The sequence below is a fragment of the Mobula hypostoma genome, chromosome 9, assembly GCF_963921235.1.
Source record: "Mobula hypostoma chromosome 9, sMobHyp1.1, whole genome shotgun sequence".
NCBI classification, from domain to species: Eukaryota; Metazoa; Chordata; class Chondrichthyes; order Myliobatiformes; family Myliobatidae; genus Mobula; species Mobula hypostoma.
In genome coordinates, this window is record NC_086105.1 from 17,465,722 (window position 1) to 17,483,785 (window position 18,064).

The window sequence follows — 18,064 nt, forward strand, 5'->3', positions numbered from 1 at the left end:
TAATGGTCAACTCTAACAACGGAATACATTTTAGCTTTAACGAAATTTAGCTTTAGTTCAAAGGATATATTGAATACAATACAATATTTACCTAGCCTTAAAATTCAGAGACACTACTATTGCTGAGCCTCTGCTGCCAATGTCCTGAAACTCAACCACATCCGTCACATAAACAAGATCAGGTCTGGGCTAGGCACTTTGTGTGAGTGACTCATCTCTTGACATATACCAAGCTTGAGCCAAGAGTATAATTGAACACTTCTGATTTCCCTAGGAAAGTTTATAGTTAGTGTATATAATAATTGATGCATTTAAATCATCTAAGCCAAAAAATAAGGCAAATTTATTAAGAGCACTTTACAACCTTTGGACATGACATAATACTTCACAGTGAAATACTTTTTAAGAGTAGTCACAGTTATGATGTAGAAAACATGGTAGCAGTGATTTTTAATGAACATGGTTTGGCCAGAACATTAAGAATCCTTGCTTTTCTGTGAAATCAAGACTTGGGATCCCTTGTGTCTATGCAGGAGTCAACCAGGGTCATGGTTTAACATTTCACCCAGAGGACAAGACCTCTGACAGTGTCTCAGCTCTGCACTGGAAATGATTCACAGATTTGTGTGTTGGAGTAGGACCTGATTCCACAAACTTCAGCCCAGAAGCAACTGTACTCAAATGATTCTCATTAACACATCAGAAGAAACAGAAAGGATGTAGCTTTAGTTCAAAGAATATGTCAAATACAATATTTATTACAAGCTTTATTACAGTCTCACTCACTGCAAATTGGTGGAAAAATATTTCAGACTATTGTTATATTCATTTAAGTATTTTGATGCTGCTATATTTCCCTTTACACAATTTGTACATTTATCGTCTCCAAATTTTATTTTCATTTTCCTTAGTTTGCTATCATTCTAATTTTGAAAGGACTGAGCAGCACTTTGACAACACCCACTCCAGCTGTGCTCTCTTCTCCCACTTCCATCAGGCAAAAGGTACAAAAGCATGAAACCATGTGCTACCAGGTTTAAGGGTAGCTTCTATCTCGCTGTTGCAAGGCTACTAAATGGTACCCTAGTATGATCAGGTGGACTCTCGACTGCACAATCTACATTATGATCTTGCACCTTGCTGTTTACCTGCATGTTCATGGTAGCTGCTATGCTTTATTCTGCATTGTTATTGCAATTGCACCTTGTTCTACCTGAAGTCACTGTGTGATCATTTGATCCATATGAACAATATGCAAGACAAGTTTTCCCGAGGTATTTCAATACCTGACAATAAAAAAACAATTAAGTATGATATAGACACAATTAAATTAAAAGATTATACTTCATAACTGCCACACTGGTTAAGAGTGTAATCAATTTTATTATGCAGTGAAATTTTACATAGAGGATGGATCAGTTTTAAAGTCTTATTTGTGAGTAGAACAATTTCCAAGGCATTGCCTAAACAATAACACTTATCATTTACTTGGCTGTTTTTAAGTGTGCAATGGAGAGATTTTGGTTTTCCTGTTTTGTGCTATTTTGAAGATGTTGAGTTGTTAGTTGCAAAGCTAAAGGAGAATGATAAAACACCACACTTAACTAGATATGCACAGAAGCAGATGCCAAGAGTATTCAGTAGAGTTGTTCTCATTTATTTTTTGACAATCTACTTTCATATAAATTTATGATACTCAGTTGCATGAATGTTGTACATTTTTTTTCTGGTTGGATCATGAGCCAATTTAACTATATTAAGCTGAAGCCTAAATGTTAACATAACAGTCTCAGACTTTCCAATGGGAATAAATTCACTAAGGAGGCAAATATCAAACTTTATTTGATTCTAAATAATTATTTTTACTTGTTTTTTTTTCATCTTTACATCAAATCAGGCTAAGACCAAAGGTCATCATTAAACTAAAACTCCTTATAAATAATGGACTTGTGGTATTTTTCACTGTCATGTTATTTTTCACAGCTCACAATCCCTACTGAAACGAGAGGTTTAGAAGTTAGGTAAAATCTTAGAATTTTAGAAAAGATAACTTTAAAAATGCATTTGTTCTAACAAAAACACATTTTCCTCTTTTAAGGATATTTTCTGCAAGACATGCATGTATCTAAAATAAAACTCCAAAACTGACATTTTCGGTAACCTTAGATATCAAAAACAATAAAAAAACATTTTAAATGTTTTCAATTCTCAACTGCATTTTATACATAACATAGCACAACTATAATTACAATTTATACAGTGAGATTATGGCTGACCTTTTACACATTTTGCATAAGTTAAATATTTACACATATTAAGCTGTTAGAATGCTTGTCATCTGAAATTAAAATTCTCTGTACATATATTTTCCTAAGGTGTGAACCACTATTCTTTAGAACACACCCTAGTAACTTAAATTATTTTACTTTGTAAGTAATATAGTTTTAGATACACTGTTGCCATGCAACTGAAATACAGTGTCTCAATGTTTCCATTTTCATCAGTGATCAGTAATTTAGAAGATTTTATCTTCAAGAAGTCAATATTACATTTCAACTTCAGACAATGCTACTTCTGTGGTTTTGAACATATTCTATGGTTTAACAAAATACAGCAGTCATTTTATATAAGTTATGCTATACTTAAGTAAAAATACAAAGTTTTCAAACATTTAATTTGGAATGTTAAAATACTACTATATTCCATCTCCACTAAAAGGCTTATAGTATTCCAGTAAAAAAAAGAGCTGCTGGAAGATCTAGCAGGTCAGGCAGTATCTGTGGAGGCAGTGGCATAGATGACCATTCAGAACTATCTATTGGCTATCCCTCTGCTTCTACAGATGCTGCCTAATGGATCAGTTCCTCCAGTGGTTTTTTTTTGCTCCAGATTCCAGCATCTGCAGCTGTTTATTTCAGTATTGTGTACTAGTATTCGAGTACTTCTGCTGCTCTATCTGTGGTTTTCTTTCAGCTCCTTTTCTTTTGATTTTTTTCTATAAATTTGAGACAAAGCAGTTACTTTATTCGATGATAGTCTTATATTTTTGTTCATAGGATTTGCTCAGTTACAAATGGCAATATTTTTAAATATTCTCTACTTGACTGAAAGTCATGACCATGCAAATGTTTTACAAACAGCTTGTTCAACTTTGTGTAGTTGCTCGTTAAAACCAGCAAGAGCTCACGCTTCTTTGGTGCAAAGCTTTCCCCTTGTTCTGTTTGACTTTAAGCTACTTGCAGGTGTGTACATCAGTCATCGTTTCGCATCTCCGACAACGCACGTAACAGCACCACACAAATTTACAGTCACATCGCTCCACATGCCGGACAACATGTGTGTTATATCCCCGTCCGCAGCACAGCAGGTTACAGCCATCTGAAGCAGGAGAGGTTCGGTTACATTCACGCCCCCGAGTTCCATGGATGCCTAACTTTTTATCCTCTACACAATAATTGGGTGACTTTTTAATGTGTACCAGGTCCTCCCTGTTCACGGGCACTTTCCGCTGGTCCTTGTCCTTGCGCCGAGCCTTCTTCTTTGCCTTGTCCAGGATTTGGACACTGTGCTCATATTTCTCTTTCAGGTATTGGCCAATTTGATCAAATGAAGACATGGTTTTCCAACAAGTTTTCACCGCACATGATCCAGACACACCATGACAACGGCAATTCACGGACATCAATTTGGACACAGCCTATAGAAGCCACACACAAAAAAACTACTTTTATTAAATTTGTAAGTATAAAACTTATAAATTAAACCTTACATGCGTTTTCCTTTTTCAATATACAACCACATGGGAATGCATTATCGTATGAGGAATGTTTGATAGCTCTGGGTCTGTACTTGCTGGAATTCAGAAGGATGAGGGGGGAATCTCATTGAAACCTTTCGAATGTTGAAAGGCCTAGACAAACTAGATGTGGAAACGATGTTTCCCAGGGTGGGAGAGCCTCAGGATAGAGGGGCACCCTTTCAAAACAGAGATGCCGAGAAATTTCTTTAGCCAAAGGGTGGTGAATTTGTGGAATTTGTTGCCACATGCAGCTGTGGAGACTAAGTCATTGTGTGTATTTAAGGCAGGGATTGATGGGTTCTTAATCAGACATGGCATCAAAGGTTACGGGGAGAAGGCTGGGAACTGGGGTTGAGGAGGAAATAAAAAAAATTGTATCAGCCATGATTGGATGGTGGAGCAGACTTGCTGGGCCAGATGGCCTAATTCTACTCCCATGCCTTATGGAATAATATGCACTGATCTACAGTGGCATGCAAAGGTTTGGGGACCCCAGTCAAAATTTCTTTTACTGTGAATAGTTAAGTGAGTAGAAAATGAACTGATCTCCAAAAGTCATAAAGTTAAAGATGAAACATTCTTTTCAACACTTTAAGCAAGATTAGTGTATTATTTTTGTTTTGTACAATTTTAAGAGCGAGAAAAAGGAAAGGAGCACCATGCAGATGTTTGGGCACCCCAAGAGATTTGCGCTCTCAGATAACTTTTACCACGGTCTCAGACCTTAATTAGCTTGTTAGGGCTATGGCTTGTTTACAGTCATTGTTAGGAAAGGCCAGGTGATGCAAATTTCAAAGCTTTATAAATACCCTGACTCCTCAAACCTTGTCCCAACAATCAGTAGCCATGGGCTCCTCTAAGCAGCTGCCTAGCACTCTGAAAATTAAAATAAATGATGCCCAGAAAGCAGGAGAAGGCTATAAGAAGATAGCAAAGTGTTTTCAGGTATCTGTTTCCTCAGTTCGTAATGTAATTAAGAAATAGCAGTTAACAGGAACGGTGGAGGTCAAGTTGAGGTCTGGAAGACCAGGAAAACTTTCTGAGAGAACTGCTTGTAGGATTGCTAGAAAGGCAAATCAAAACCCCCATTTGACTGCAAAAGACCTTCAGGAAGCTTTAGCAGACTCTGGAGTGGTGGTGAACTGTTCTACAGTGACACCTGCACAAATATGACCTTCATGGAAGAGTCATCAGAAGAAAACCTTTCCTGCGTCCTCACCACAAAATTCAGCATCAGATATTTGCAAAGGAACATCTAAACAAGCCTGATGCATTTTGGAAACAAGTCCTGTGGACTGATGAAGTTAAAATAGAACTTTATGGCCACAATGAGCAAAGGTATGTTTGGAGAAAAAAGGGTGCAGAATTTCATGAAAAGAACACCTCTGCAACTCTTAAGCATGGGGGTGGATCAATCATGCTTCAGGCATGTGTTGCAGTCAGTGGCATGGGGAACATTTCACTGGTGGAAGAATGAATTCAATTGAATACCAGCAAATTCTGGAAGCAAACATCACACTGTCTGTAAAAAAGCTGAAGGTGAAAAGAGGATGGCTTCTACAACAGGATAATGATCCTAAACACAGCTCAAAATCCACAATGGACTACCTCAAGAGGCGCAAGCTGAAGGTTTTGCCATGGCCCTCACAGTTCCGCGACCGAAACATCATCGAAAATCTGTGGATAGACCTCAAAAGAGCAGTGCATGCAAGATGGCCCAAGAATCTCAGAACTAGAAGCCTTTTGCAAGGAAGAATGGGCGAAAATCCCCCAAACAAGAATTGAAAGACTCTTAGCTGGCTACAGAAAGCGTTTACAAGCTGTGATACTTGTCAAAGGGGGTGTTACTAAGTACAGGTCGACCTTCACTAATCCGACTACCTGTAATCTGGATTCTTTGATAATCCGGCACTGATTATGTTTAATGTGATCCTTCTGTAATTTGGCATTTTCACTAATCCAGCACTCCTCAGGTCCCAATGGTGCCGGATTAGTGAAGGTCAACCTGTCCTGACCATGCAGGGTGCTCGAGCTTTTGCTTTGGGCCCTTTTCCTTTTTTGTTATTTTGAAACTGTAAAAGATGGAAATAAAGAAGTAATCTTGCTTAAAATATTAAAGAAATGTGTCATCTTTAACTTTATGCCGTTTGGAAATCAGGTCATCTTTTACTCGCAAACAACAGGAGTTCTGCAGATGCTGGAAATTCAAGCAACACACATCAAAGTTGCTGGTGAACGCAGCAGGCCAGGCAGCATCTGTAGGAAGAGGTGCAGTCGACGTTTCAGGCCGAGACCCTTCGTCAGGACTAACTGAAGGAAGAGTGAGTAAGGGATTTGAAAGTTGGAGGGGGAGGGGGAGATCCAAAATGATAGGAGAAGACAGGAGGGGGAGGGATAGAGCCAAGAGCTGGACAGGTGATAGGCAAAAGGGGATACGAGAGGATCATGGGACAGGAGGTACGGGAAGAAAGACAAGGGGGGGGAGGTCCGGGAAGATAGACAAGGGGGGGGGTCCGGGAAGAAAGACCGGGGGGGGTGGTCCGGGAAGACAGACAAGGTGGGGAGGGGACCTCCTGTTCCATGATCCTCTCGTATCCCCTTTTGCCTATCACCTGTCCAGCTCTTGGCTCTATCCCTCCCCCTCCTGTCTTCTCCTATCATTTTGGATCTCCCCCTCCCCCTCCAACTTTCAAATCCCTTACTCACTCTTCCTTCAGTTAGTCCTGATGAAGGGTCTCGGCCTGAAACGTCGACTGCACCTCTTCCTACAGATGCTGCCTGGCCTGCTGCGTTCACCAGCAACTTTGATGTGTGTTGCTCATCTTTTACTCGCTTAGCTATTCACAGTAACAGAAATTTTGACCAGGGGTGCCCAAACTTTTGAATGCCACTGTACATATAACAGACATTAAGTAAACCTCTCCACAGAAACTCCTTTGCTGTGTTTTCTGTTGACATAAAGACAGTTATATCAGTTCTATGTAATGGTGGCAATGTGACTTTTTAGAAAACTATTCCGTGTTAATTAAATCAAGCAGAAAAAAAATGACGTACTGGTACATTACTTTTAAGACCTAACCAGAAATACCAGTTGTTTGTGTCTCACTGATGCTTCAATAATGTGTAATCTGGAGACTTTCTTCCCCAAATGGAAAAGGAATTTTTCCAAGTCTGGATAATGATTTTACACAGCTGTAATGTGTGCTTTTGCAGCAAGATGAAATTCTAGTGTACCCTATGTAAATTAAAGCTTTGTGAAACATTCTTTCAAATGTGTCCTTTGCCTCTGGGGTCATTCTCAGGTTTATTGTTTATAGCAAGCCTTAAAGTCTGCGTCAATGCTGAGTCTAGCAATCAGTTTCAAGAACCATTGTGACCCTAAATCTCAGTGGTGAAGTACATAGAACATAGTACAGGGCAATATAGGTGTTGTGCTGATCTTTTTATCTCACTCTTCCCTTTCAATTAGCCCTTCATTTTTCTTTTATCCATATGCCTATCTAAGAGTCTCTTAAGTGTCCCTAATGTTCCTACCACCATCACCGGCAATGTTCCATGCATTTACCATTACGTGTAAAAACTACCTCCGATATACTGCCCAACTCACCGTGGATGGTCCTGAGCCCGGCTGCGAAAGGAGAAGGGTTCGGCATATGGAGTGAGCAACCCCATCCCATAAAAACCCAGTGCTACAGAAACTCCAAAGACCTCATCTCTGGGAGAGGAATGATACATCAAGACACCTAGGGGCGACTTAAATGCTGTCTCAGGACACAGGACTCTTGTTGAACTGCTGTCAGCGCCCCAGTACAGATGATGGTCTTAAGCAAGTAAGATATCCCCCCACCCCTACACTTTCCTCCAATCACCTTAAAAGAATGCCCTCTCATATTAGCCTTTTGCTGCCTTGGGAAAAAGATGCTGGCTGTCCACTCTGTCTATGCCTTCATCATCTTATAACTCTTGATCAAAAGAGAAAAGCCCCATCTTGCCAAAGAGAAAAGCCTTATCTTGTTCGACCTTTCCTCACAAGACACATTCTCTAATCCAGGTAGTATTATGGTAACTCTTCTCTGCACTCTTTCTAAAGTTTGCACATCCTTGCTATAACACAGTGATCAGAACTGAACACAATACTCCAAGTGTAGTCTAATCAGAGTTTTATAGAACTGCAACATTGCCTTGTGGCCCTTGATCTGAATCCCCTGACTAATGAAGGCCAACACACCATTCACCTTCCTAACCATCCTATTAATAAGGGATCTATGAACACAGACCCAAAATCCTCCTGTTCCTCCACATTGCTAAGAATCCTGCCATTAACCTTGTGCCTTCAGGTTCAACCTTCCTGAAGTGTATCATTTAACACTTTTCCAGATTGAGCTCCATCTGTCACTTCCTAGTCCAGCTCTGCATCCTGACAATACTCCATTGTAAGCTATGACAACTATTCACAACACTATCAACTTTCATGTCATCTGCAAACTAACTAATCCACCCTTCCACTTCCTCATCCAAGTCAATTACACAATCTCAAAGAGCAGGCATCCCAGTAAAATACCTGTGGAACATCACTGGTCATGGACCACCTCCATCTGCTGTCACCCTGTGCCTGAAGTGAGGACGCCAATTTCAAATCCTTGCAGCCAAATTTCACTGGATCTCATGCCTCCTGACTTTCTGAATGAGCCCACCATGTGGAACCTTGTTGAATGCCTTGCTAAAACTCATATACACCACATTCACCATTGTACCTCTATTAATTCGTTTTTTCACTTACTCAAAAAGGTCAATCTGGCTTGTAAGGCAGGACCTTCCCCTTACAAAACCATCATTGCTATCCCTAATCAGACTATGATTCTCCAAATTTGCAAATCCTCTCCAGTAGTTTGCCCACCACCAATGTAAGACTCACTGATCTATAATCACAAGGATTATCTCTATTATCTTTCTTGAACAAAGGAATGATATTAACCATACTCCAACTTTTCTACCCTAACCTCACATTCATTAAGGTCCCTCTCACTGGTGAATACTGAGCGAAGTATTAAGGACTTCACACACCTCATCCGACCATAGGCACATTTCCTCTTTTAACCCTTATTGATCCTACCCTCACTTTATGGATCCTGTTCTTCACATACATGTAGAATGCCTTAGGGTTTTCCTTAATCCTACTCACCAAGGCCTTCTCATGTCCTCTTCTAGCTCTCCCAAGTCACTTCTTAAGCTCCTTCCTGTCTATGTTATAACTCTCAAGAGTCCTGTCTGATCTTTGCTTCCTAAACCTTAAGTATGCTTCCTTCTTCCTCTTGAGTGAATGTTCCACTTCTCTTGTCAACACTGGTTCCTTAACCCACCATCCTTTCCTTTCTTCAATAGGACAATCCTATCCAGAACCCCATTCAAGTACTTCCTAAGCAACCACAGCACATTTCCCTGAGAACATCTGTTCCCAATTTGTACTCCCAGGTTCCTGCCTAATAGCATCATAATTAGCCCTCCCCCAATTAAATACTTTCCCATAAAGTCTGCTCCTAGCCTTTTCCAAGGCGACGGTTAAGGTCAAGACTTGTGACCACTGTCTCTGTAATGGCCTCAACGTCAGAGTTTCATGTACTGATCCATGTAAGTTCATCACCCTTGTTTCAATAAAATACTCAAAGCTTTAACTTCAGTGTCAGATTAGCTGGGATCTGCAACCCAGTTTTATTCACATGACAACTACATAATTAGTGTCAAGTTATAATCACTTTTCACATCATGATTATAGTGTGTTTTGGGGTTAGATCACATCTTAGTCAACTAAATGGAATGTCACTGCTGCATGGGTACCAATCTAGGTCAATGTGAAAATGAGAAACCACACTCTGAACAGCTTGTTATGATACAATGTTTTTTTAAAATACAATTTTCAACTTTGGAAAATGGTCACCCTTGTACTGAGCACACTGAACTCCAAACTTAATCAATGAAGATTAAATATAGGTTGAATATCACAATTAGGAACAATTCCAGATGTGATAATAATAGTGATTGAAAACATACTTAGTGAATGTCTGCCCATACAGATCAAGCACCACATATTGAGTACAACTGTTCCAGGAATAACTTAACATCATGTCATTATTTTCAAAGATAAAAAAACACACGACTACAGTCTCAGCATAATCTCTTCTAGAAACATAGAAAATAGGTGCAGGAGTAAGCCATTCGGCCCTTCGAGCCTGCACTGCCATTCAGTATGATCATGGCTGATCATCCAACTCAGAACCCTGTACCAGCCTTCCCTCCATACCCCCTGATCCCTTTAGCCACAAGGGCCATATCTAACTCCCTCTTAAATATAGCCAATGATCTGGCCTCAACTGTTTCCTGTGGCAGAGAATTCCACAGATTCACCACTCTCTGTGTGAAGAAGTTTTTCCTAATTTCGGTCCTAAAAGGCTTCCCCTTTATCCTCAAACTGTGACCCCTCGTTCTGGACTTCCCCAACATCGGGAACAAGCTTCCTGCATCTAGCCTGTCCAATCCCTTTAGGATTTTATACATTTCAATAAGATTCCCCCTCAATCTTCTAAATTCCAACGAGTATAAGCCTAGTCGATCCAGCCTTTCATCATATGAAAGTCCTGCCATCCCAGGAATCAATCTGGTGAATACTTCTGCCAGTATTTTGCTACATTTGTGAACTATTAAAATCTACTGAACAAATATCAGTAAGGATAAAACTTCTGCAGAATTTTGATTACTTATCTCAACCTCATGATTACAATATTATAGTAGTAGGAGAACAACAAAGATGGGGACCAGGGGTATAGATATGGGTCAGATCCTGAGACATATTTAAGGTGGTGATGGATAAATATTTGAAATGAATCTTCTTATAAGACCATAAGATATAGGGGCAGAAGCAGGCCATTCCGCCCATCGAGTCTGCTCCACCATTCAATCATGGGCTGATCCAATTCTTCCAGTCATCCCCACTCCCCTGCTTTCACCTCATATCCTTTGATGCCCTGGCTATTCAAGAACCTATCTACCTCTGCCTTATATACACCCAATGACTTGGCCTCCACGGCCGCTCATGGCAACAAATCCCACAGATTTACCACCCTCTGACTAAAGTGCCGCCCATGTACACAGTACTCCAGATGCAGCCTCACCGATGCCTTTTGGAACTGCAGAATTACTTTGAAACTTGGAAGATGCAAATAAGGCTGAACAAGTACAGAGAAAATTTACAAGGATGTTGCTGGGTCTGGAGGACGTGAGTTCCAAGGAAATACTGAATAATTTATGAATTTATTCCTTGGAATGTAGAAGATTGAGAGGAGATTTGTTAGAGGTATGCAAAATTATGAGGGGTATAGAGGGGATAAATACAAGCAGGCTTTTTCCGCTGAGATTGGGTGAGACTACAATCAGAGGTCATAGGTTAAGGGTGAAAGGTGAAAACATTAAGGGAACATATGGAGAAACTTCTTCACTGGTGAGAGTGTGGAACAAGCTGCCAGCACAAGTGGTGCATGCGAACTCGATTTCAATGCTTAAGAGAAGTTTGGACAGGTACACAGATGGGAGGGGTAAGGGTGCAGGTCAAGTAGAGTAGGCAATGTAAATGGTTTGGCACAGACTAGAAGGACCGAATGGCCTGTTACTGTGTGTACTTTTCTATTATTCTAAAGTAATTTCTCCGCATCTCAGTTCTGAAAGGACGTCCTTCAATCCTGAAGTCGTACTCTTTTGTCCCAGAGTCCCATTCCACGGGAAATAACTTTGCCATATCTAATCTGTTCAGGCCTTTCAACAATTGGAATGTTTCTATGAGATCCCCTCCTCATTTTCCTGAACTCCAGGGAATACAGCCCAGGAACTGCCGGACATTCCTCATATGGTAACCCTTTCATTCCTGGAATCACTCTCGTGCATCTTCTCCGAACCCTTTCCAATGTCAGTATATCCTTTCTAAAACAAGGAGCCCAAAACTGCACACAATACTCTTAAGTGTGGTCTCAGAGGTGCCTTATAGAGCCTCAGCATCACATCCCTGCTCTTATATTCAATACCTCTAGGAATCAATGCCAACATTGCATTTGTCTTCTTCACAACCGACTCAACCTGGAGGTTAACCTTTAGGGTATCCTGCACAAGGACTCCCAAGTCCCTTTGCATCTCTGCATTTTGAATTCTCTCCCCATCCAAATAATAGCCTGCCCGTTTATTTCTTTCACCAATGTTCATGACCATACACTTTCTAACATTGTATTTCATTTGCCACTTCTTTGCCATTCCCCTAAACTATTTAAGTCTCTCTGCAGGCTCTCTGTTTCCTTAACACTACCCGCTCCTCTACCTATCTTTGTATCATCGGCAAATTTAGCCACAAATCCATTAATACCATAGTCCAAATCATTGATATACATTGTGAAAAGCAGTGGAACTCCACTGGTAACCGGCAGCCAGGCAGAGTATGATCCCTTTATTCCCACTCTGTTTTCTGCCGACCAGCCAATGCTCCACTCATGCTAGTAACTTCCCTGTAATTCCATGGGCTTATCTTTCTAAGCAGCCTCATGTGCAGCACCTTGTCAAAGGCCTTCTGAAAATCTACTTCATCTCCTTTGTCTACCCTGCTTGTAATTTCCTTAAAGAATTGCAGTAGGTTAGTCAGGCAGGAGTTTCCTTTCAGGAAACCATGCTGGCTTTGGCCTATCTTGTCATGTGCCTCCAGGTATTCTGTAATCTCATCCCTAACGATCGATTCTAACAACTTCCCAACCATTGATGTCAGGCTAACAGGTCTATAGTTTCCTTTCTGCTGCCTCCCACACTTCTTAAATAGCGGAGTAACATTTGCAATTTTCCAGTCATCCGGTACAATGCCAGAATCTATCAATTCGTGAAAGATCATTAATGCCCCGCAATCTCTCCAGCTACTTCCTTCAGTACCCGAGGGTCATTCCATCAGGTCCAGGAGATTTATCCACCCTCAGACCAATAAGCTTCCTGAGCACCTTCTCAGTCGTAATTTTCACTGCACAAACTTCACTTCCTGACACTTTTGAATGTCTGGTATACTGCAGACGTCTTCCACTGTAAAGACTCATGCAAAATATGCATTCAGTTCCATTGCCATCTCTGCATCTCTGATTACAATATTTCCAGTGTCATTTTGTATTGGTCCTGTATCTATCCTTGACTCTCTTTTACCCTTCATATACTGTCCTTATAAAAGCTTTTCCTGCACAGAAGAAGAGATGAGGCCAGCATAGATCAGCTGTAATGTCACTGGATGATGTGGTAGGCTTGACAGGCTGTGTGGCTTACTACTCCTATATTCTTATACATGTCCCTGAATTCAAATATTTTGTGACTTCTGACTCACATCAGAGCACAAAGCAACCTTGTGAGTTTCTATTTGATAACAAACCAAGGGTTAAAAATGTACTAACGTGAAACTGATAACCTTCTACCTGTTAACAATTATGTTCTTATCCTAGCAGTCCCCTGCTTAGTAGCAAAGACAGTTCAAAGTACAGAACATTTACTGGCAACACTAGGTCAACCATTGAGTTAGAGGCAGATCTGAACACGGTACAGCAAATAGTTAATTGTATACAAGTCGATTTGCTTAGAAAAAGGAGACTATTTAAAGAGAAGAAACCGAAGCTACCGCAAATTGTCCCATTTAAAAAAATCAGAATTTCTCCTGCACAGTGGAAAACAATTACTTATATAGTAAGTGCTATAAATCCATCCACCTGAAACGTTAACTGTTTCCTGTGATATGCCTTCACTATTTTATTTTAGATTTCCATCATCTGCAATTTACAAATGTTTGGATATCAAGTTTGATTGATAGGGGAATTTCCCTTCCATCTTCATTTTGAATGACTTTTAGCTTCGCCACTATTACATCATGACACATAATCGCAGAAACCAACCAACACTGGCTGGTCTGCTGGATGTTTCCAGCACAGTGAATTGTGACCACTTACTGAAGGAAGAAGGACAGACCATTTGGATTTAACTGTTGGCCTAGGTGAAATAGACCCAGATCTGGGTCGCTCTCATTCACCCCACTCTCTCACCTGTCGACCCGCCTCATTATTGTGCAGGATCATGGTCGTCCACGCTTCTTTGCCTGCTCCGAGTTCTCCGTCCACCGGTTTTCTGCTCGTGTCGACGAACTTTCTGCTGAGTGCCATGCCGTACTGTAGATCGTCGGAGCAGCCGCCCCAGTGCCAGCCTTCGTTGACCGACCCGCCGCTCCGAAGGTTCCGGTCACACGAGCACTCGGTCAGATTTCCCGCACTGCAGGCGCGCGTCACCGCGTGCACGAGCCCCGCCGCCATTACCGCCTGAATGAAGGCGCTCTCCTTAGTACCTGCCGGAGGAGAAAGACTGGACATTACCACACGGAGGAAGTTCCACCCAACCCTGTCCCTCTGTGCGGCAAGTGTGAAGGCAAGTACAGCAACAAAACCGGAGGAATTTGCACCAAATGCTGGAAATACTCAGCAGGTCAAACAGCATCTGCAAAGAGAGGCAAGTTGATCTGCTAAGCGTAAACAGGGTGTTCTTTTATTTCTAACGTCTTATATTAGTTTATATTGCGGTATTTGACACTGCAGTGAAAGCACAGATAATATCCTACAAATTGAAGAGTAAACGCAGTAAGATAACATTCGAACTCTGAAACTATTTTAAAATCACGCTTTTTCGAAACTATCCCGGAAATGACTATCCACAATCGCTGGAAGCTGTTGCATTAATTTCACTCTATGTCGTCCTTCACTCCCGCGTGTGGCGCCAGTCTGGAGCCGAGAGTGAACACTTCAACAACCACGGAAGGACCCAAGAACTCATTGCTTTACGCGTAGAGTGAGTAGGTAGAGGTCTTTTCATGAATGAATATTTAACAAATGGTAAATTCTTATCGTCTTACTTTATGGTACCGGCTTGCGTTTAAACGTAGAAGAGCAAGTGAGCGGCAAGTACTAAAGGACTTCAGTGAAATATGGTCGACTTGCTTCCTGTGCAAAATGCACACACAATGCCGTAAAGATAGGAATCAAATACTTTTAGCGTGAATGTCCATTATTCCTTTTCCCCTGCTGCGGGCTGTGCAATGAACCGCGCACAGAAATGCAGCCATTAGGTGAGATTGTGGACGACATGAAGGAGGTTTTTTTTTAACCCAGCAAACTTACAAAACCGTTTTAACAAACTCCGCGATTGCTATCTGTCCGACATGCCTTGATCCCCTTAAAAGCTACGATTCTATGTTGTAGTCAAACATTAATGCTTCAGAGAAACGTGCTGCCATTAAATGCATGTAAAAACTCAGTGACTGAATTTACGTTAGCAAATTACAAGTTTATCGACCAAAGACACTCGTTTCAATAAATGATAACCTGTACTATAAGTTATTTAACCCCGCGAATGACTAGGTATCAGTTTAACGGGTCCTGACGAAGGGTCTCGGCCTGAAACGTCGACTGCGCCTCTTCCTATAGATGCTGCCTGGCCTGCTGCGTTCACCGGCAACTTTGATGTGTGTTGCTTGAATTTCCAGCATCTGCAGAATTCCTGTTGTATCAGTTTAACATTGTTCCCTGTTGAAATTGAATGTTATAGTTCCGGCTATTTATTTTTCCTCATTAAAATTCAGCGTCATCCTCACATTTTTGTTATGTTAGGAAGCGCACTACTTTACCAAATACCTGATAACTTTAACAAACTTGTTGAAAAAAGTTAACGGAACTCACATGGACACAGTAACCCGCAGAACAGCCTGTAAGCTATCCAATCGTTTATTTGCGATTTCACGGTGCAGTCGAACCAATATATTAACTTGCATTGTTAGACTTTAAATTATCATAATATTTACATCGAATACAGCAACTGCTTGAGATTTAATTAGAAAGAAGAAATGCTAAAAGTGTGTTTGTCATCTAATAATAACCCCAAAGCTGTAGATCCGAAGTAATAGCTTTACATCTGGATCGGAGAATTGATTTAAAAAAAGTTGCGTTCTTGACTTACCGCTGGTTAACTCATAGTCAAACACAGAGTAATCATTAGTGATAGAGCAATTCCACCTTTCGTGTTTAAACTGACGTTGGCATTCATAAATACCAATGCGAGCTCCTTCTTTAATAGCTGGCAAAAGACTGGGTTTCCTTTTGCATAGATCTTTCTGTTTGTTTGAAAGCGGCAAACCTAGCCATCCCATTTTCTCTGTAACTCCACTGGCTGCGGATCCTAGCCACCTGTCGCGAGGATGTAGAAAAGCACATCACCATCAAATAAACTGTACGCCGCAAATAAATTGGCATCTAACGCTTTCAGGAATTAAGCTTTACTTACATCCAATTTCCGTGACAATAGCATGGAAATGCTGTTAGAATTGCCACCAGTAACACACCACACCGGTATAATCCAAGAGAAGCCCCTCTCTCCATGATCGAATCATTTATTATATTTCGCCACGCGAGGGTGTCACGTTGTTAATGTAATTGAACATAAGCGCAATTTCCTGCAACTTTAGGGGTATTATTCTTTAGAGTGAACAGACTGTCCATTCTGTAATTTCTGTGGGAGTTTACAAAACAGTTTTTTGAGCCGGTGGATGAGAGAGGCAGGGTTGGAAAGAGAGATGAGAGAAGAAACAAACTCTTGCGAAGAATTGTGCTGCCAAGCTCTTAGTTGCCGCCCACAATTTCCCATTGGACAGAGACGAAATTAAAATAAAATAGACATACTGCCGGAACGATTGGTCGGTGGTCCTGTGACGCCACATCATAAGAAGTGTCCCGTCTAATTTGTTCATGAAAGTGTTAACTTCGAACACAAGCTGTAGCGGGTGGTAGCAACGAATTTAATATAATATTTCAAGTTTCGCCACCGTTGAAATCTTCGTAGGTTTTACGTTCAGAAGCACTTTTGCGGGCCTGATATTATGCACTCAGTAAAATGTTAATGCCACAAGCTGCACTCCGTCCACCTTAATATTATTGAATTGAATGACAGTCGATTAGCAACTTAACCGATGTGTTCAAAAAAACAAAACAACTGCAGTTGAGTTGCTGGAAATCTGAAATACAAGCGGAGAAACACTCTACACGTTCTGCTGCGCCAGGAGAGAAATAGAATTTACGTTTCGGCTCTGAGAAATGATCACCTGGAATATAAACCAGGTGATCATTTCTCATAGATCTCCTTAGATCCTGCCTGAACTGTTGCGTCTGTTTAACATTTGGCTTGTTTCCATTTGTCAAATATATCAACAAATGTCACCTAAATTTTTGCAGGAAATGTGGAAATTGAGATGAACTAAGTTACGTAACATTTCGATTAAAATGCTGGTTGGGAAAAGGATCGAGTTGCATTAATGATTTGGTCCTGACTGACAAAATTTGCTATATCGTACAGGCAGCATTTTCGAAATTTTAAACTCAATCAATTTTTAGAATTTATTTTGTGCTTGGTGAGATTAGAGGGGCGAGGGTGGTTGTACTAAATATTGTTTCAGCCGTTACAACTCTTCAATCAAATTTTATCCTTTGAAAACATTTCGTAGATATATCGTGTCAAGCGATATAGAAAATACTTGCAATAATTGTCCTTATTTGATATGTAGAAAATGAAACGGAGCTTTCTATAAACCTCCCCCTTCCATGCAGTTTTGCCAAGAATATATGGCCCCTGTTTATGTTTGTAAAGGTAGTAATATTGAAACCCAGATTGAAAATATAACTGCTATTAAACCACCAACCTTTAAATTTAGTGTCTATTAAAGTCGAAGATCTCAAGTTGTGAATGGTTATTCGAGCATAAATATTTGGCAATCTGTTTTTAAGTTTGATCGGACCGCAGTGAATTTAATCAAGTATCTAGCATTTACTCGCTCAGAATGTTGGTCGGGCATTCTTTGTGCATATCATCAGATCACAGAACAGTGCATGTAGCATTTGAGTGTGGTGAAAGTTTATAAAGCTGATGGTTTTGAAATTTATATACACACCTGGCTTTTTAACTCTCATTCTGTTACTGGAATAAGTTTAGCTTCAGTCATATTGCGCAATACTTCATGAAATTAAATTTTGTTGTCCCTGTATATTTAACTAAGTATTCCAGAAGCGGTGAAAACCCGAAATTCTTCATTATTCACAATGATTCGAGATATTCAATCCAAGCATCAATTCGACAACGTTTATAGTTTCTGTTTTCACAATGTAATGGATAATTCTGCTTCCA

General features: G+C 40.5%; 1 protein-coding gene across 1 annotated transcript; it reads right to left on the reverse strand.

Annotated features, from left to right (window-relative positions):
• Positions 1 to 438: 438 nt before the first annotated feature.
• Positions 439 to 16,684, reverse strand: wnt16 (wingless-type MMTV integration site family, member 16). The gene is made up of 4 exons (XM_063057814.1): positions 16,175 to 16,684; positions 15,851 to 16,077; positions 13,894 to 14,189; positions 439 to 3,697 (listed from the first exon to the last, which is right to left on the reverse strand). Exons 1-4 carry the CDS (start codon positions 16,267 to 16,269, stop codon positions 3,233 to 3,235), a joined length of 1,083 nt encoding a protein of 360 aa, XP_062913884.1. The 5' UTR covers positions 16,270 to 16,684; the 3' UTR covers positions 439 to 3,232.
• Positions 16,685 to 18,064: the final 1,380 nt, after the last annotated feature.

What these genes read in the sequence shown, in the direction of transcription:
- wnt16 (XM_063057814.1), bottom strand. Translation starts at nt 16,269, where the DNA reads ATGGAGAGAGGGGCTTCTCTTGGATTATACCGGTGTGGTGTGTTACTG. An exon ending in TATTGTCACGGAAATTGGAT is followed by an intron (nt 16,078 to 16,174) that starts GTAAGTAAAGCT and finishes TCCTCGCGACAG; the next exon opens with GTGGCTAGGATCCGCAGCCA. An exon ending in ATAATGAGGCGGGTCGACAG is followed by an intron (nt 3,698 to 13,893) that starts GTGAGAGAGTGG and finishes TGGCTTCTATAG; the next exon opens with GCTGTGTCCAAATTGATGTC.